This window comes from Dendrobates tinctorius, unplaced genomic scaffold (genome assembly GCF_039654945.1).
Source record: "Dendrobates tinctorius isolate UK_male_01 unplaced genomic scaffold, ASM3965494v1 ptg000203l, whole genome shotgun sequence".
Taxonomy (NCBI): Eukaryota; Metazoa; Chordata; class Amphibia; order Anura; family Dendrobatidae; genus Dendrobates; species Dendrobates tinctorius.
The window spans coordinates 23304309-23325129 of NW_027361870.1; the positions used below are offsets into that span (position 1 = coordinate 23304309).

At 47.0% G+C, this 20821-nt stretch overlaps 1 protein-coding gene across 2 annotated transcripts in view; it reads right to left on the reverse strand.

Moving 5' to 3' along the window:
- Nucleotides 1-20821, reverse strand: part of MCM8 (minichromosome maintenance 8 homologous recombination repair factor) — a 105509-nt gene that overhangs the window by 48591 nt on the left and 36097 nt on the right. For both annotated transcript variants that reach the window (XM_073553876.1, XM_073553877.1), the window contains exon 4: nucleotides 2436-2518. In XM_073553876.1, coding sequence (XP_073409977.1) covers nucleotides 2436-2518 — 83 coding nt within the window. The remainder of the gene's footprint in view (nucleotides 1-2435; nucleotides 2519-20821) is intronic.

Below are 20821 nucleotides of genomic sequence, written 5' to 3' on the forward strand. Positions count from 1 at the left end.
AGTCTGCGCTGCTAGCCTAGAAACCGGAGGGTCCACTTCAGGTGGATCTGTCCATTGTTTGGTGTCTTTCTGTGGGAAGGGGTACTTCACTTCCAAATATTTGCGATTAGCGAATTTTTTGTCAGGCTGCGCAAACTGTTTGGTAAGTATTTTCTCAAACTCATCGTGATTAGGGAAGACCTTAGGTGCTTTTTGAACACTTTCGAAGCAAATCCTATGTTCTGGGACTTCCGGGGGCGACTCTGGAATTTTTAGCACCCGATGAATGGCAGAAATTATGTCCTCAACTAGCGCTGTATTGCTAGGGGGAGAAGGTACCACGGACCTGACCGTTTCATTATCTGAGTCGGAGTCACAAATGCCCTCCGAATCCTGTGCCTCGCTAAGGTGATCCCTGGAGGGCGACCTGGGGCGGGGGTCTTCTGTGGTGGGGGATCCCTGTGGTAAATTGCACTGTCTGTCTGTGGCAGGGGACTGCCCAGGAGACCTGGAATGACGCTGTCTCTCCCTAGAGGGGGACGATCTTGTGCTATAGTGCGACTTAGGTGATCGAGACCTGTGGGTCCGCTTACGTCTGTGAGAGTCGGAAGCAGCATGTTCCTGAGACAAGCTGTCCGTTTGCTGTGTACCGTCCATAGCCGGGGCCCGACTCTGCAGAGCTTGCAGTAATGTAGCAGTTAGGTTGTCTATGGACTGTGACATAGACTGAGACATCTGAGTTGCCCATTCCGGCGTGGCCTGTGACACTGAAGCGTCAGTAGCGACTCCCTGGGGTTCTGACCCAGAATTCTGGATGCAGTCCCGGCAGTGCGGATACGTGCTGCCACTAGGGAGCGTGGCTTTGCAGGCTGTACAGAATGCATAGAAACATTCCTGCCTGGTTCTCTTCCTTGAGCCCGGCATAGTGCACAGAGGCTGGCTATAAGGGATCGTACAGGGGTGGCTACGCAGAGGGAACCCACAGAAAGCCTTATAGGAAGTATAGATTCACAGCTGAGTAATGAGAACCCAGCTGTGAGCTTACCCCACCGGTGTGCCCCTAGGTCCAGCGCCGACAGATCCAAGTTCTGTGCCCCCCGGAGACCGCTGTGATGCTCCTCTCCTGGATTTCATCCAGAAAAAATGGCCACCGGGGCTCTGAGGAGAGGGAGGAGGGGGCGGAGAGCTGAAAAGGGCGCGCTGGGCTGTGTAAAAACGCGCCCTTTCTGCCTCAATCCGCCCCTTCTATGACACTCCAGCGTGTCATTTTGGTCATCCGGGGGGCGGGCCGGGGGGGCGGGGAAAAGGCGGCGGCTTCAGCTAGGCCGAAGCCGCGGCCTAAATTAGAAGTCTGATGCCCAGGAGGGCTCCAGAGCGGCGCGGTAGTCCGGGGGGGAGGGGGCGGATTTGTACCAGACCCCCCCAGAATGGTCGACTGGATAACGGTGGGGGTAGCAGGGGCAGCGGTTTTTGTATGGGGTGCCCCTGAAGCGCTATGGAGCCGCTGCTGTTGCAGAGACAGGGACGCAGAAAAACCCTGTCTCTGCTGTGCCATCTAGTCCGCACCCTCCCCCGACCCCAACAGGATCCATCAGCCGGCCTGGGGTCCCTGGAAGCTGCGGAATGCTGCCTGATCTCCGACCCTACCTGAGGCGTCTCAACCTAATACCCCCTGCGGGGGATTAGGGAGGGTGCGTCTGTCACCGTCAGGGGGTCTTCATCCTCGCCTCAACCCAGACCCCTTAAAGGGGTTGGGGAAGGAGGGGGGTCTCGACCTCGAACCAGGACCCGAGGGACTGGGGAGGGAGCGACATGGGGAAAAACCACCTCGACCTCAACCGGGTACCCCTAATAGGGGACCGAGGAGGGAGCCATGCCGGGAGTCTCGCTGGAGACCCACTTTTCTTCATCTGTATTTCCGTGAAAAAAAGGAAAATAAAACGGAAGAAAAAAGGTGTGCCTCCTTGCGACACTAAGCAAAAACTGGATCAGGCTGACGCCGTCCAGGGGTGTATACTGCAGAGGAGGAGCCAAAGTTAATCTTTTTCAGATTATGCATAGTGTCGCCTCCTAGTGGACAGCAGCATAACATCCAAGGTTCTGTGTCCCCCAATTAGGCGACAGAGTAAGAACCCTTTCCTATATAGCTGTCTGAATCGCCTTTCTTCCACCAGTAATGAGTACCTCCTGGTCCTTAGTATGGTCTTTGGAAGGAATAAGTCATGTGGCAGTCCTTTGTATTGTCCACACATATGTAAATGAGATAATGACTGTTTCCTGTCTTTACCCATCCGCATATAGTTTGCCCCAGTTTCCCTGCTTCTGTAGCTTCAGTATAAGGCTGTTATGTGGTACAGTATCAAATGCCTTTTCAAAGTCCAGATAAATCACATCAACAACATCCAGATTTGCACTCACCTCCTCATAGAAACCCAACATGTTGGTCAAACACTTACCTTATCATACAACTCAATGTGTTTTGTAAAAAACTTCTCAAACGCTTGGACCTTCAGCACAAAAGGGGAATTGTCACTGTAAACTGATATAACATGAAAATATTAACAGACAAGATAAAAACTACGTACACAACAGGCAGTCCTAGTAAAAGTAACCTGGATTGTATAGGTTATATATACAGCTTTGGTAAAAATCCTGGTGGAAGCAGCATAAGACCCATGGCCTTTGTCCCCCAATGAGGCAAAGGAGGAAATTAAGAGACCACTTTCAAATGTTCAGTTTGTCTGATTTTTCTCTTCATAGGTATATTTTTGACTAAAATGTAAATTGTTCTTTTATTCTATAAACTACTGACATGTCTTCAAATTTTCAAGCAATAAATTGTATTTTTTTTCTTAAATTAGAAATGGTCAAAATTAGAAAAAAAATCCAGTGCTTTCAGAGCTCAAATAATGCAAAGAAAACAAGTTCATAATCATTTAGAAACAACAATACTAATGTTTTAACTCAGGAAGAGTTCAGAAGACGGTAATTAGACCTACCGGTAATTGTGTTTCCAGGAATCCATCCTGACAGCACACCTGGAGGACGTCCTTCTCATCCGCAGTGGGACAGGAAACCACGAGAGTTTAAAAGGACCCTCCCCCTACCATCCCACAGTGATTTCACAAAGTAACACCTCTGGATGGATTCAAACAAAAAATTTTTTATGTAAACCAACATTTTCCATACACGTTACATCACAATCGCATGGATGCGTTTGTCGGGAGGGAACTAATAGTGCTGTCAGGATGGATTCCTGGAAACACAATCACCGGTAGGTCTAATAACCGTTTTCCAGGTCACCACCTGACAGCACATCTGGAGTAGTACCAAAGAATATTGGTCTTAGGGTGGAACTACCGCATGGAGTACCTTTCTCCCAAATGCCAATTGTGCGGAGGCCACGTCCAATTTGTAGTGTTTAGAAAACGTACTGAGACTGGCCCAAGATGTGGCTCTGCAGAGTTGTTCTGCCGAGGCTCCACCCCTCTCTGCCCATGATGTGGCCATGGCCCTAGTTGAGTGGGCTCTAAAGCTCCCCGGGGGGCTCTGACCCTGTGCTCTATACGTTGTGCTAATAACGGATTTAATCCACCTTGCTATTGTGGATTTTGATGCCTTTTTCCCCTTATTAGGGCCTCTGAACTGGACAAAGATTACTATCCTGCCTCCAAGGCCTGGTTGCATCCAGGTACCTGAGCACTGTTTCCCTGACATCCAGGTTATGGTAAGCTTTCTCCTTGCTATTTTTAGGAAACTGACAAAACGAGGGGAGCACTACCTCCTGATTCATGCTCGAGTCTGAGATCACCTTGCGGAGAAAAGCCGGGTCGAGTTTTAGGACTAACCGGTCGAATATTTGTAAGTAGGGATCCTGAACCGATAGGGCCTGAAGTTCCCCTAATCTTTTGGCTGACGTAACCGCCACTAAGAACGCTGTCTTCAGAGAGAGGTTACCGATAGTTATTTCTACCCCTAGCTGGTATGGCTGTCTACATAGCACGTTAATGACTAAGTTAAGGTCCCAAGGAGGGACGGTCCTTCTTATCAAGGGCTTAAGTCTCTGCACAGCCCTTGAAAACCGGGCTATCCAGGGGTGGGACGATAGGGATGTGTCATAGAACACGCTTAAGGCCGAAATCTGCACTCTCAGGGTGCTGGGTCTGAGGCCCTTCTTGAACCCTGCCTGTAAGTAGTCAAGGATCTTCGGGATCTGGGGTTGGTCAGTATCGACTGTCGCCTCTCCACAAAAGCTGCAAATTTTTTTCCAAATTTTGTTATATATTGCTGCTGTTACGGGCTTCCTACTTGCTTGTAGAGTGGATATAACTTCATCCGATAGACCCTTTGTTCTTAGGACCTGCTGCTCAGGATCCAGGCTGATAGCTTGAGGACTTCTGGCCTTTTGTGGAAGACCAGACCCTCGTGAAGAAGGTCTTCTCTTTTTGGCAGAAGAATGGGATCTTCCCGTGATATCTTCCTGAGCAGAGGAAACCAGCTTCTTCTTGGCCAATATGGAACCACCAATATGACCCTGGCTCGGTCCTCGTAGATCTTCCTGAGAACCCTTGGGATGAGAGCTAGAGGTGGGAAGGCGTACAGTAGGCCCCTGTTCCAGGACTGCGATAGAGCATCTATCCCTGTCGGGTTTCCTGCCGGGTTTAGGGAGTAGAAGGCTTTGACCTTTGTATTCCCCTTGTCCGCAAACAGGTCTATTTCTGGTTGTCCCCAGTGATCACACAGGCTGCTGAACATCTCTTCGTTGAGTTCCCAGTCCGTTGCGGTTATTCTTCTTCTGCTGAGAAAGTCCGCCACCTAGTTGCTGGTGCCCTCCAGATGTACTGCTGAGATAGAGAGGACCTCTCTTTCCGCCCATCTGAAGATCTGCTATGCGAAGCCCTGTAGTGCCGGGTGTTTCGGTACGCCCTGATGGCGGAGAAAGGCTACTGTCGTGATATTGTCCGAAAATATCTTGATGTGCTTGTTCTTCACCCAAGGCCAGGCAACGAGTAGTACCTTCCAGACCGCAAGTAGCTCTCTGAAGTTGGAGGACCTGTTGCTGTCCTCCCGACTCCATCGCCCCTGATAGTACTCTCCTCCGATATGTCCCCCCCCCAGCCATACAGACTTGCGTCCGTGGTTACTACGATCTCTGGGGACTGAATCCATGAGACACCGGTTTTTAGGTTTCTCGGGACGGTCCACCACAGCAGCGACCTTCTGACCTGGGGAATTAATTGTATCTTCTTGTCTAGTGAGCCTTGCCTTCTGTCCCAGGACGCTAGGACTGCCCGTTGTAGTCTGCGGGAGTGGAACTGACTCCACCTGACACAGGAGATACACGAAGTCATCAGCCCCAGAATCCTCATTGCGTCTCTAATCGACACCCGGTTCTTTGAGAACTGGCGGATCTTTTTTGGTATGCTGGTCTGCTTTTCTTCTGGAAGATAGGACATTCTTCTTTCCGAATCTAGCATGACCCCTAAAAATTTTATTCTGGGCTTGGGTACAAGATCTGAATTTGACCAATTTATTATCCAACCCAACCTTTGCAGTGTGGCGATCGAGGACTGACAGTCGACTCTGAGCTGGGCTGCTGAGTCTGCTACGATCAGGAAGTCGTCTAAGTACGGGACCACCGTGATGTTTTGGGCTCTTAGGTAGGCCACGACCTCTACCATTATCTTCGTGAAAACTCTTGGGGATGATGCTAGGCCGAAGGGGAGACAGCGAAACTGGTAGTTGTGAACCCTGCCCTCCTTTTCGACCGCAAACCTGAGGTATTTTTGGTGGTCTGGGTGGATGGGGACATGGTAATATGCGCTTTTTAGATCTAACGTGCACATTACCACCGATTCTCCCAGGAGCGGAATCGTGGATCTTATTGATTCCATCTTGAAGCGTTTGTATGATACCCACTTGTTTAAGGGTTTGAGATTTATTATGGTCCTGGTCTCCCCCCGACGTTTTTTTATCGCGAAGAGGCTCGAGTAGTGTCCCCTTTCCTCTTGTGTGGGAACTGGTATGATTGCCTCCATTTCTAGGAGGTCCTGGATATCTAACCACATGGGGGAGGCCGGACCAAGTCGAGAGCTGGTCACTAGGAACCTGTTCGAGGGTAGGGAATCGAATTCTATCTTGTATCCCTGAGAAATTACTTGCAGTACCCAGGGGCTGGTGGTAACCTCTCGCCAATCTTCCCTGAACCTGAGCAGTCGCCCCCCTACACTGGTGGCGTCATTTCTTCCGGGAGCTAGACCCTGGGCCGGAGAAGATGGTATCTCTGCTCCTATTTCTACCCTCGCCCCCTTTGGGGTAGCTCCATCGACCTGACTTCCACTTCCCTCTGTAGTCCGTTCTCTGGTTGTAACGGGGGTCTACGAAAGGGCTGATACCTTTTACGTTTCTCTTCAGGGAACCCCTTTTTTTCATCTGACGCCTTCTCTAAGATATCGTCAAGCACAGGTCCGAAGACTCTACCTCCCGAGAAGGGAATTGAGCACAGTTTATTCTTGGACTGCATGTCACCCGACCAACTTTTAGAACACATAGCTCTTCTGGCTGTGTTGGACAATGATTGGGTTCTGGCCGTAAATCTAACGGACTCTGCTGAGGCGTCAGCCAAAAACCCCGTGGCTAATTTTAGCAAGGGAAGGGATTTTAGAATAGTTTCCCTCGGAGATCTCTCTGATAAATGCTCCTCTAAATCGTCTATCCATAGATGCATGGAGCGTGCAACTGATGTCGCGGCTATATTTGTCTTTATGACTGCCGCTGAACTTTCCCAGGCTCTCTTCAAGAGCCCGTCTGCCTTCCGATCTAGGGGCTCCTTTAAACTTGAGGAGTCCTCGAACGGAATGGCTGTCTTTTTTTATACCCTCGCTACTGGGATATCGATTTTAGGGACCTCTTCCCAGACCTTGACCTCTTCTGGGTCAAACGGCAGGCGAAGCCTGAAGTCTCGGGGGATAGTCAATTTTTTCTCTGCTTCCTCCCATTCATCCAATATCATGGCCCGTATATGGGTATTTACTGCAAAGACCATTGAGGTCTGGGAGCGCAGCCCCCCGAACATCTCATCTTGTATTGAGAGGGTAGTCGGGGGTTCCTCTATCTGCATAGTCGGCCGGACTGCCCCTAATAGCTCGTCCGTATCGACGGAAGAAAAGAGGTACTTTCTTCCCCTCTCCGGGTGCTCTCTGATCTCCTCCTCCTCCTCTGCGTCTGATTCGGACAGGATGTCCTCAGAAGACGTGCTCGACTCCCTCTGCCTCTTTCTGGATGCCTGAGGGTTCATCTGCGGGACTTGGGACATGGCTCCGGATACCGAGGCCTGTACTTCCTCTCTAATCATTGCCCTCATGTTCGACATGAGCGTAGCCTGTTCTTCCTCCATTATGCGCTTTGTACATGTGTCGCAGAGGGTTTTTTGCCATGTGTCCTTTAGCTTCTTAAAGCAGACTGGACACTTCTTATCCTTCTTCTTCCTTTCTGAGGTGGAGGTTCCCCCCTGGAACACATAAAGTACGTGTTCTATGGGGTCTGTCTTACTGGGGCCCTGCCATGACCTCATATGAGGCTACGCACATGACCCTGGCTCTCCGTTCCTGTCTCCGTATTCGCCTGGTCCTCCATCTTTGATAGATAAGGTTCCTTGTGGCCGTCCTGCGGAGACACCAAAACGTGTAAGTGGCCGGGAGGTGGCATCCGGTTCTTACACTGCAGGGCCCTGCATACCGCTGTCTGCTCTCTCTCCTGCCGCGCTGCCGATCCGCTCCACCGCCAGAGTCTGCCCCCTCTCAGAGATGGTGCCGGCACCTCCTGAATGCCGGGCTGTCGCCTTAAATGACGTGGCCGGAAGTGACGTCCGGGCCCGGTGACGCGACCGGAAGTGACGTCTGGGCCCGGTGACGCGACCGGAAGTGCGTCCGAGGTCGTAAGTCCCGCCTGTCCTGGATGACACTCGCGCGCGCCCTGCTAGTATGGGCGGAAGTAGCGCGCTCTAGTCCCAGGCCTTGGCCTACAGCGCCTTACAGCGGGAAGTGGGAGAGGTGCGGCGATCCTCTGCCGGGTTCTGCTTGCGGGGCACGTGGAGTCCATAGAGGCGGCCCCGGTACCGCCATCGGTGGTGGCAGTGGCGTCCGGGGTCGAGAGCCTCCGTCGGGAGGAAGCGACCCCTTCTCCAGGAGCAGCGCTACACTGGAGGGGCTGAGGGACCCTGTGCCGGGTTTCAGCCTGCAGTTTCCAGGTAGGAAGGGAAAGGCTGGGCCCCCCGATCATGACCCTCTGCGTGGAACGGCTGGATCTTCCTCTCGTCGTTCCTATCCGCAGTGGGACAGGAAAAACACACTGTGGGATGGTAGGGAGAGGGTCCTTTTAAACTCTTGTGGTTTCCTGTCCCACTGCGGATGAGAAGGACGTCCTCCAGGTGTGCTGTCAGGTGGTGACCTGGAAAAAGGGATTTTTGTGTACTCACCGTAAAATCCTTTTCTCCGAGCCAATCATTGGGGACACAGACAGTGGGTGTTATGCTGCTGGCCACTAGGAGGACACTAAGTAAACCAGAAAAAAAGTTAACTCCTCCCCTGCAGTATACACCCTCTCGCTGGCTGAGATTTCTCCAGTTCGGTGAAAAAAGCAGTAGGAGCATAAACAGTCAACAATAACCATAACTATGTCAAAACCTAAGAATGCTACAGTGAGCCAATAGGCTAAACAGGGTGGGTGCTGTGTCCCCCAATGATTGACTTGGCTAAAGGATTTTACGGTGAGTACACAAAAATCCCTATTTTTCCTACAGCTCATTGGGGGACACAGACAGTGGGATGTCCTAAAGCAGTCCCTGGGTGGGGAGCATACATCTGCTAATACCCCAGTAACCACTGAATTCAACACTGAGGTACTGCCGATTGCAGGCTGCGTCTGCCGAGAGCTGCATCCGCAGAGGCCTGAGAATAAATTAGGCAATGTTTGTAAAGGTATGCAGACTGGACCAAGTCGCAGCCTTGCTGACAGGCCTGAGAATGAATTTGGTAATGTTTTGAAAAAGTATGCAGACTGGACCAAGTCGCAGCCTTGCAAACCTGTTCTGCCGGGGCCTGGTGCCGAATGGCCCAAGAGGCGCCCACTAACCGGGTAGAGTGCGCCTTAATCCCCGCTGGGACAGGCTCGTTCCTGACACAGTAGGATTCCTGAATTGCTAAGCGAGTCCACCTGGCTAGCGTTGCCTTTGACGCAGCTAGACTTTTCCTATGCCCCTCTGGAAGCATGAACAGGGCATCTGAATTGTGGAAGGGAGCCGTCCGCGAGATGTACCGTCTCAGTGCCCTAACCACACCCAGGGTGTGGAGGGCCTTCTCAATGCGACGGACTGGCGCCGGACAAAAGGAAGGCAAAACAATTTCCTCGTTGAGATGGAAAGAGGAGACGACCTTGGGCAGGAAGGACGGGGACGTCCTGCGAACTACCTTGTCCTGATGAAAATTCAGGAACGGAGAACGGCAGGACAGGGCTGCCAATTCCGAAACTCGTCTGATTGACGTAATTGCCACTAGAAAGACCACCTTCCAAGAGAGGACGGTCAGTGACACGTCCTGCAGCGGTTCGAAAGGAGTCTCCTGTAAGGCCCCGAGAACCAGGTTAAGGTCCCATGATTCCAATGGCCTTCTATAAAGAGGCGCCACATGGGAAACTCCCTGAATGAACGCTTTGACCTGAAGTTTCGTGTCAATTTTGCATTGGAAAAGCACTGACAAGGCCGAAATTTGGCCCTTGAGCGAGCTAAGCGTGATGCCTGATTTTAATCCGGATTGAAGGAATTCCAATATGGCTGGAATGGAAAACACCAGAGGTGATCGACCATGATCCTTGCACCACGAAAAGGTTTTCCAGGTGCGGTGATAGATGCGCATGGACACAGGCTTCCTAGCACTAATCATGGTGGAAATCATGGTGGAAATCACGTCGTGAGGGAACCCAGTCTGTGCTAAAATCCAGGAATCAACGGCCACGCCGTCAAAGACAGGGCCCCGGAGTTCTGGTGGTAAATCGGGCCCTGCGAGAGTAGCTCCATGCGATCTGGAAGTCGCCAGGGGAAGTCGGCAACTAGTTGTATTAGTTCTGCATACCATGCTCGGTGCGGCCAATCTGGCGTGACTAGGATCACTGGTACTCCCTCCGCTCTGATCTTGAGGACCCTCAGAAGGGAAGAGGGGCAAAGATGTACGGGAGCCGGGACTGGTGCCATGGCAGAACTAGGGCGTCCGCTCCGATGGCGCATGCATCACGCGATTGGGCAATGAACCAAGGAACATTGTAGTTTAGTCTTGAGGCGATGACATCCACATCCGGAGTCCCCGAACGATGACAAATCTGCTGAAAGACTTCCGGATGAAGAGACCACTCTCCCGAGGCAATGCCTTGGCGACTGAGAAAATCTGCCGCCCAATTTTCTACACCCGGGATGTGGATTACTGAGATGGGCGAATGGTTGGTCTCGGCCCAATGGAGGATGTGAGTCACTTCGTGCATGGCCATCCTGCTCTGGGTACCTCCCTGGCGGCTGATATACGCTACAGCTGTGGCGTTGTCAGATTGGATCCTGATGGGGTGACCTGCGAGGAGATGGTGGAAACTCCGTAGAGCTAATCTGATCGCTCGTATCTCCAAAATGTTGATGGGGAGACGTGACTCTCGGGTTGACCAACGACCCTGTGTCGTGTGGTGACGAAAGACCACACCCCAGTCGAGAAGACTTGCGTCGGTGGTTACTACCAACCATCTTACTGGGAGAAAAGACCTCCCTTGATTCAGAGAGTACCTCAGTGTCCACCACCTGAGGGCTTGCCTGGCCCGCAGGGACAGAAGGATCCGACGGTCCAGAGAGAACGGTTTCTTGTCCAAAGCTAACAGCAACGCATGTTGTAAGGGACGGAGGTGGAACTGTGCAAATGGAACTGCTTCCATCACTGCCACCATCTTTCCGAGAACTCTCATGCTGAAATGAATGGAGTGAGAAACCGGGCGGGAAAGAGTCCGCGCTGCCTGTTGTAAGCCTTTGGTCTTTTCTGGAGGGAGAATGACCAACCCGCAGGAAGTGTCCAAGATCATTCCTAAAAAGGAAATCTGCTGAGCCGGTCTTGGGAAAGACTTTTCAAAGTTTATCTTCCACCCCAGGCGAAAAAGTGTATTTACTGTTATATCCACGGATTCCTCGCAGGCTGGAGGGAACGGACCCATGATGAGCAGGTCGTCCAGATACGGTAACACCACCACTCCTCGAGAGTGGAGAATGGCCATGACAGCCGCCATGACCTCGGTAAAGACCCTGGGGGCGGTGGCGAGTCCGAAGGGCAAGGCAATGAACTGGAAGTGTTCCTCGTGAATTGCAAAACGAAGGAACTGCTGGTGGGACGGACAGATCGGAATGTGAAGGCAAGCGTCCTTGATGTCGATGGATGCTAGGAACTCTCCTTTTTCCATGGAAGCGACAACTGATCAGAGAGATTCCATTCGGAATCGCCGTACCTTGACAAACTGATTTAACAGTTTGAGATCCAGTATGGGTCGCATCATCCCATTCCTTTTTGGAACCACAAAAAGGTTTGAATAAAATCCCCTGACCTCTCGTGATGAGGGACCGGAATATGATGACTCCGTCCCTTAGCAGAGCCTGAACAGCCCGAAGGAAGGCTCGTCTTTTTCTTGGGGGGGAGAGGAAAGGAAAAACCGAGTTGGAGGGGGAGAAGAAAATTCTATCTTGTATCCGGAGGACACCAGCTCCCTGACCCACTTGTTGTGGACGACCGCGAGCCAAGTGTGGCTGAAGAAAAGTAGGCGACTGCCAACTTTGTCGGTGTCAGCCGGATACTGCAACAAGTCATTGGGTAGATCTATGAGATCTGGCTCCCCTAGATCCAGAAGCCCTAGGTTTCCAAGAGCGGTTAGGTCTGTATGAGACCTCGGAGCCTCCGTCTCCGCGCGAGGACCGATCTGATCCGGAAGAGAAGGTAGAGGAGGACCAACCGGAATTGTTGCGAAAAGATCAAAAATGATGGTTGCGAAACGGCCGAACAGTCATTTGTTGAGGAAGGGATTTACTTTTTCCCACGGTAGTGTCAGAAATGAGCTGGTCCAGTTTCTCTCCAAAAAGACGACCCGTTTGAAAAGGGGAGAGAAGTCAACGATCTTTTAGATGTGGCATCCGCCCGCCAGCCGTGGAGCCATAGGGCTCTTGTAATGGAGATCGCATTAGCGGCAGTTTGAGCCGCGCAATTGGCGGCATCAAAAGAAGCGTCTACTACAAAGTCCGCTGCGTGAATTATATGCCTGGTGACAGTGGTTGCCTCCGTAGGAAGATTGGTGCCCTGGAGGAAGTGATCGAGACTTCTGCCCAAGCGGTCATTGCCTTAGTGACCCAAATTGCCGCGAAAGATGGAAAAAAAAAAATTCAAAGATAAAATAAAAACGGTGGGGGTCTGAAACCAGACCCAAGTGCCTCCTATAGACACTAAGCAATAACTGGAGAAATCTCAGCCAGCGAGAGGGTGTATACTGCAGGGGAGGAGCTAACTTTTTTTCTGGTTTACTTAGTGTCCTCATAGTGGCCAGCAGCATAACACCCACTGTCTCTGTGTCCCCCAATGAGGCATAGGAGAATCAATATTTTGTGGAATAACCATGATTTTTAATCATAGCTTTCAAGCGTCTTGGCATGCTTTCCACCAGTCTTTCACACTGCTTCTGGCGCAAAAATTTAAGCAGTTCTTCTTTGCTTGATGGCTTGGCACTATCCATCATCCTCTTGAGTACAGTCCAGAGGTTTTCAATGGGGTTCAGGTCTGGAAACTGGGCTGCCCATGACAGGGACTTGATGTGGTGGTCTCTTAATTTTTGCCAGAGTTGTGTATATATATATATATATATATATATATATATATATATATATATATATATACACACACACACACACACACCACACACAAGTGATTCTCACAAAATTAGAATATCATCAAAAAGTTAATTTATTTCAGTTCTTCAATACAAAAAGTGAAACTTCTCTATTATATAGAGTCATTACAAACAGAGTGATCTATTTCAAGTGTCTATTTCCGTCAATGTTGACGATTATGGCTTACATCCAATGAAGACCCAAAAGTCATTATCTCAGTAAATTAGAACAAAATAACAAAAGACCTGTAAAGGCAATCTAAGCATTTAAGAAGGTCCTTTAGTCTGTTTCTGTAGGCTCCACAATCATGGGGAAGACTGCTGACTTGACGGATGTCAAGAAGGCAGTCATTGACACACTCCACAAGGAGGGTAAGCCGCAAAAAGGTCATTGCTAAAGAAGCTGGCTGTTCATAGAGTGCTGTATCCAAGTATATTAGTGGAAAGTTGAGTGGAAGGAAAAAGTGTGATAGAAAAAGGTGCACAAGCAACTAGGATAACCGCAGCCTTGACAGGATTGTTAAGAAATGGCCATTCAAAAATTTGGGGGGAAATTCACAAGCAGTGTACTGCTGCTGGAGTCAATGCTTCAAGAGCCACCACACAGAGACGTATCCAGGACATGGGCTACAAGTGTCGCATTCCTTGTGTCAGACCACTCATGACCAATAGACAATGCTAGGAGCGTCTTACCTGGGCCAAGGAGAAAAAGAACTGGACTGTTGCTCAGTAGTCCAAGGTGTTGTTTTCAGATTAAAATATTTTTGCATTTCATTTGGAAATCAATGTCCCTGGGTCTGGAGGAAAAGTGGACAGGCACACAATCCAAGCTGCTGGAGGTCTAGTGTGCAGTTTCAACAATCAGTGATGGTTTGCGGAGCCATGTCATCTGCTGGTGTAGGTCCACTGTGTTTTATGATCAAAGCACAACACCCATCTGTGGACGTGGAGCCCTCAGACCATCCTCATGGAGTCGGTTTCTAACCATTTGTGCAGATACATGCACATTTGTGGCCTGCTGGAGGTAATTTTGTAGGACTTTGGCAGTGCTCCTCCTGTTCCTCCTTGCACAAAGGCAGAGGTAGCGGTCCTGCTGCTGGGTTGTTGCCCTCCTACGGCCCCCTCCACGTCTCCTGGTGTACTGGCCTGTCTCCTGGTAGCGCCTCTAGCCTCTGGACACTACGCTGACAGACACAGAAAACCTTCTTGCCACAGCTAGCATTGATGTGCCATACTGGATGAGCTGCACTACCTGAGCCACTTGTGTGGGTTGTAGAGTCAGTCTCATGCTACCACGAGTGTGAAAGCACAACCAACATTCAAAAGTGATCAAAACATCAGCCAGAAAGCATTGGTACTGATGTCGTCTGGGGTCCCCACCTGCAGAACCACTCCTTTATTGATGGTGTCTTGATAATTGCCAATATCTTCCATCTGTTGTCTATTCCTTTTGCACAACAGCATGTGAAATTATCAATCAGTGTTGCTTCCTAAGTGGACAGTTTGATTTCACAGAAGTTTGATTTACTTGGAGTTTTATTCTGTTGTTTAACCCTCCGTCAGGCGCAATAGATCTGACAGGCACACAGTAATTAGTTTCACTTCTCTCTCCTTGCCCACTTATCAGAAAACCCCACCCCTCCTAGTTATCTCCTGACTCTACAGGCTCTGTGAAACCTGATATCACAGTGACTCAGCAGACCTTCTAGTGAGCAGATATCAACACTTTGGCTTCTCAGGCACATTGCGCCTGATTTCAACACAAATTGAAAGGTTAGTATTTTCTTTTTTTATTCATCACGATTGTGTATTTAGCTTGTTTTATGAAGGATTAATGCTAAGTTAGTGTACATAAGTACTGTTTTCTTAGACAAAAGGAGGGTGGCTTCTAAGGCACATTGCGCCCTAACACATACTCTTTCTCTCTTGCTTCAGATTTTCTGCTGCAATGGCCAGAAAACAGTATGATTCATCTAAACCCCTTCATTTAGAAGAAATGAAGATTTTTTTGTTAGAAGATGATGAGGAAGAACCAGCAGTAACTGAGGATTTAGAGGAATCTAGTGACATTTCATCTGAAGATGAGGTAGCAGAATGTAACACTGATTCTGGAACAGAGCAGGATGGTGATGACACTGATACAGAGGAAACAGACACAGATCTAGCTTATTATTTGGGCAAAGATAAAAATACAAAGTGGAACAAAAAGGCACCCAAGAACAAACAGCGCAGAGAATCCCACAATATTATTACACACCTTCCTGGAGTTATTGGAAGTGCTAGAAAAGCTAAAACTGCAGTGGAATGTTGGAGTAATCTAATTACAGATAGCATGTTGGAAACTATTGTTCGGTTCACTAACCAGTATATTGACACAATCAAAGAGCAATTCTCCAGAGAGAGGGACATCAAAAACACTGATGTGATTGAACTCAAGGCATTTATTGGCTTGTTATACCTAGCTGGTGCTTTCAGAGCAAATAGGCAAAGTTTGGAGGAGCTGTGGGGGACAGACGGTGATGGCATCGAAAAATTCAGCCTTGTGATGAATCTGAAACGATTCAAAGTCCTGATCCGTTGCCTCCGTTTCGATGATCGAAGTACCCGGACAGAACGAAAAGGTTATGACCGGCTTGCACCAATTCGGGACATATTTCAACAATTTATTATGAATTGTCAAAAAAGCTATTGCCCGGGGCAAAACCTCACTATTGATGAGATGCTTCCAGGTTTCCGTGGAAGATGTGGTTTTCGGCAATATATACCATCAAAGCCAAACAAATATGGAATTAAAATTTTTGCCATGGTTGATGCAAGGATGATGTACACTATGAACATGGAAGTTTATTGTGGAAGACAGCCACCAGGTCCTTTCAGTGTGAGCAACAAGCCTAGTGATGTGGTAAAGAGAATTGCTGAGCCAATGTTTGGATCTGGTCGAAATATCACTGCTGACAACTGGTTTACTGACTTTGATCTGATTGATTTTTTAAAAACGAAAAAGCTGTCATATGTGGGAACTGTTAGAAAAAACAAAAGGCAGTTGCCGCCAGATTTTCTATATACAAAAGGCAAACAACAGTATAGCACTATGTTTGGGTTCAGTAATGGAAAGATTTTAGTTTCTTACATCCCGCGAGAGGAAAAATGTGATTTTGGTCTCTTCATTACATAATGATTACACCATTGATCCAGAGTCTGGGGAGCTAAGGAAACCAGAAATCATAACTTTTTATAATTTGACCAAAAGCGGCGTTGACACTGCTGACCAAATGTGTGGCAATTTCAATGTAAGTCGAAATACCAAACGCTGGCCGATGGTAATCTTCTTTACAATGCTGAATGTGGGTGGCATCAACTCACAAGTAATTTACCTCGGTAATGAACTTAAACAAATGCGCAGAAGAATGTACCTAAAACAATTGGCTAATGAACTGGTGAGTGGAGAGCTAAGCCTAAGAAGTACAAAGACGGTTGGAATGCCCCTTGCCCTGCAACACCGGTTGAAGAGATATCGTCCCAAGGACGTTCCAGAACAAACACCGACTCTACCACCTTCTAAAAGACGCAGTTGTACTACCTGCTCATTTGTATCTGGTTTCAGAAGGCTTTCTAAATATGACTGCAAAATATGTAAAGAATCAATCTGCCTTTCCCATGCAACTTTCGTCTGCCAGCCTTGCTTTTCTAAGTGTACCTGTGCTGCTTCTGCTGCAATTGAAACCACTGAAGATGAGTAGAAAATAATTAAGTAACATCTAAGTGCAATATCCTTTAAATTTTTTTCCATAATTTTATATTTAAGCAATAGTTAAGTAAAGATAACTGGAGCCTATTTGGCGGTACTACCGAAAAGTGGTACTTTTAGTTTTAATAAGTTTATGGTTAATAAATGTTTTTTTTTGCATCTGATTTGGTGTAATCTCTTTTAATACATTCCTATGAAGGTCACTGACTACTTCTATAGTCCTGAAATTGAAATATGTAGCTACTATAGGTGGTTTTCTGACCTGTGCTTGTCAGGCACATTGCGCATGAACTGAGGAGAATCTATATTGCGCCTGACGGAGGGTTAAGCGTTCCCTTTATTTTTTTGAGCAGTGTAGATCACTCTGTAATGACTATACATAAAATATGAGTTTCACTTTTTGTATTGAAGAACCGAAACAAACCAAGTCTTTGACGATACTCTAATTTAGTAAGAAGCACTTTAATATACTTTAGATGTGAAAAAGTCACGAGAAAAACTAAGTACACCTATGCTAGTATAGATATGTAATGCTTTACAAGAATCTCTGCCCACCTAGACTGATTGACAGCTCCTCAGTGATCCTCCACCCTGCTGCTGACATCTCACAATGCTCAGTACAAGCTTCAGCTGTCCGTCAGGCCCCGGTGTGTGGAGATTGAATACACTTGGGCTCATGAGCGCTCTCACTCTATAGCTGAACTAATAAAATGCTCATCTTAATATCAGGATTATACAGCCATTCTGACATGGTTTTTCAAAGCAAGTACACCAGCCTCATCAGATCTAAGAGACGTATTTAATAATATATACAGTTTGTATTGTGAAATCTGTTGACAGATCCTCTTTAAATTAATTGAATTCCGACCTGTGCAAGTTTGATGTATTTGTTTCCTTTTTGTAGTGAAGTCATTTTTTGGTGACCAGAGAGGTGCACACACATGGGTTTCCATTTTGTATACTGGTACATGCTGACTTGCTGTCACTTGTAGTGCTCTTCTAGCTCAACAGCAATATTCCATGACGTCTGAACTTTGATTCTTTTCTGTTTTATTAGTGAGCATCAATAGAAATTCTGCAAATAGTAAGAAGCCCTGCCACTAACTCATTTTAATTAAATGTGTGTGTATACATGCATATAATGTAGCTTGAGTGTATAAATATAGTCACCTACCACTGCTCTATCCAGTCGCTCCGCTTCTCCGTAACGTCATCGCTCTGCAGACTCCCCGGGCTCTGCTGCGCTCTGTGCGACCTGGTTGTTTCTTTTACAATGAAGCCCTATAGAGTATCAGAATAAGGCCCCATAGGCTTTCATTGTAACAGCGACATTCATGCATAGCCCATAGGACAAGTCGGATAGTTGCAATAGCGCTGACGTAACTCAGAAGCAGAGAAGAAAAGGTGCTGGACACTGGAGAGTGCAGCAGCAGGTGAGTATATTAATATAATCCCCCTGGAAGAAGCGTGAAACGTGCGCTGGAGTCTTTGTTATCGTCATTCAGGTCTCAGCATGCCCTGATATTCATGTTAACCTGCTTTACTACTTGATGCTGTGTCGGTACATCTGATATATTTTGCTTGATGGATTTCTACATTGCACTTTATTCATGTTGCATATTCTCGAAAATGAATTTGCTATATTAGATAAATATATCTGATCACGTACAGTTATTAATCTCTACATTGCACTTTTCTAGCTTTCACATTGCACTTTATATGACCAAATAGCTGTGATTTATCTGCAGGACTTTGTGACTCTTATATCCCTTACAGACCATCTGGGCTTGTGGTGTCTGTACATTTGATACAACTTGCTTGATTGATTTTTTTTGCATTGCAGTTTATTCTTGATGTCCATCTTTCCAAATTACCGCATTTTTTTAATATTAGATTAATAGATCTTATTTTGTATCATCACTAATCTCTGCAATTGCACTTTTCACATTGCACTTTACATGACAGATTAGCTGTGATTTAAGGGGGCTTTACACATAGCGATATCGCTAGCAATATCGCTAAAGCGTCACCGATTTTGTGACGCAGCAGCGATATTGCTAGCAATATCGCTATGTGTGATACGTACCTCCAACCGGCTCCCCCGCTGGATATCGCTGATCGCGTGAGATCGTCCACGTCCATTTCTCGTCGGCTGCTTCTTGCTGGCGCCGACGAGTGGACGCGGACAGAAGGATGTCATCATCGCCGCGTCTGAAAGGTAAGTAACGACCGCTGCTGCGTCGCTGTGAGATCTGCCTGTGTGGCAGCTCACTAGCGACAATTTAGCGATGCACCAGCGATCCTGACTGGCTCGTATCGTGGTCGGGATCGCTGGTGCATCGCTAAATGTAAAGGGGGCTTTACTTGAAGGTCTTTGTGCCTCTTATATTTCTTATGACCACTTGGTCTTTTTCTTCAAAGACGCGATTAACCCCTATTGACACATTACTATTCATTATTGAAATTTGTGTGATTAATTGATATTGGTTATATATATATATATATATATATATCTCTCTCATTTTGCACCACATTCTGCCTAGAGTATTTATTATTGGCCATCCTTACACTGCATTTTTTTATATATTTGCATGTTGTTTTTTCTTCTGTATTGAAATACTTTGTATATACATAGCACCTTTGTAGCACATCAGATTTCTCCTAAGCGACTTAGCATTCTCTGCATTTGTCTTTCTTTTTTAATATTTGTGTGTGTTGATTGCTTTTCTGTTTAAATCAATAATGTTTTTTTTCTATTCAGCATTGGCATTCATTTCTTGTAGGTTTTTTGCATTTTTGTAAGTGCCTATATTACTTTTGGGCCATGTTTTGGGAATATATTAATACACTCACACTACATTACATGTACACACATTTAACAAAAAAAAGTTAGTGGGAGTTCTTCTTTAAATTAAACCCACAAGGCCATTTGAAATCCTTGTTCATTACAGACGATAATGAAAATTGAAATTAGCAGAAGAGAACAAGGACTTAGGTCCAAGGTGATCTAATGTTTCCCAATCTCACAAAATCAATGTAGTGGTAACTTGGTGAGAATAGAGCAAACTTAACTTTTATTATATTAATTAATAAAAATGAAAAAAATACTTTGCTTAATTAAGGATTAGATAACTATAATACAGCCACAGCGGTGGACTAATATATACAAAAAGACCTATCGATCAATACTTCACACAGCAAAAAAAATAGTAACAAAATTTTACATAGACCCAAAAAAGACAGTGGTCACATAGAGGTCTAGAAAAGAGGCATTGATCAGTACTTCACAATGGATACCTTAAAATACTGTTACATCTTACAAAAAATGGAAATCTCTCTCAATGTTGTAGCTCACAGGGCAATGAAGGAGACCCTCATCATCAGGTGCGCCAAAGGAGATAATCCTCATCAGGTCAAAATAGAGTAAAGGCCGGAGAATTAACACTACAAGGCCCTCTGGGTCATGAAAACCTCAGAAAGAGGAAAAAATCCTCAAAAAAAAAATCAAGATAAAACCAGACAGGCCTAAATACATCTGCACTCACCAGGGTGCAGCGGACCCAAGTAAAATGGCAACGGCACAGGTGCAATAATACCAAATGAAATAGCCAGCCTACAATGAGGGGTTGGTCGTGTGGTACACCAGTGCAGAAAAATAATCCGCATGTGGCAGTGTTCACACAGGGAATGCAGAGCATAAGGTTCACAGCCTCTTAGTAACACCATATAGGGAGGCTGCCCAGTGCTAACTAGAAGGCCCTCTGGGTCAGAATAATGTCCCTGACCTCCATAACTCCTGCCCTTACAAGGGCAGTCGACTGCTCTCCCTCAGCTGGACTCGCCCTAAATACCCATGTGTTCCTCCCGACGCGTTTCTCCTCTCAGGTCATCAGGGGAGGTCATATGCATACTTAGAATCAAGGCCAAGTGTCCACTGCCCACCCTGATGTTACTCAAAATGGCGTGGCATTAGGTCTTTCAGTATATATAAGTCCAACAATGTGGCTGTATTATAGTTATCTAATCCTTATTTAAGGAAGGCATTTTCGCATTTTTTATTCATTTTATTTATTAATATATAAGTTAAGTGTTATCTATTCTCTCCAAGATATTGAAAATTGATCATAAAACTATTGATAGGGAGGA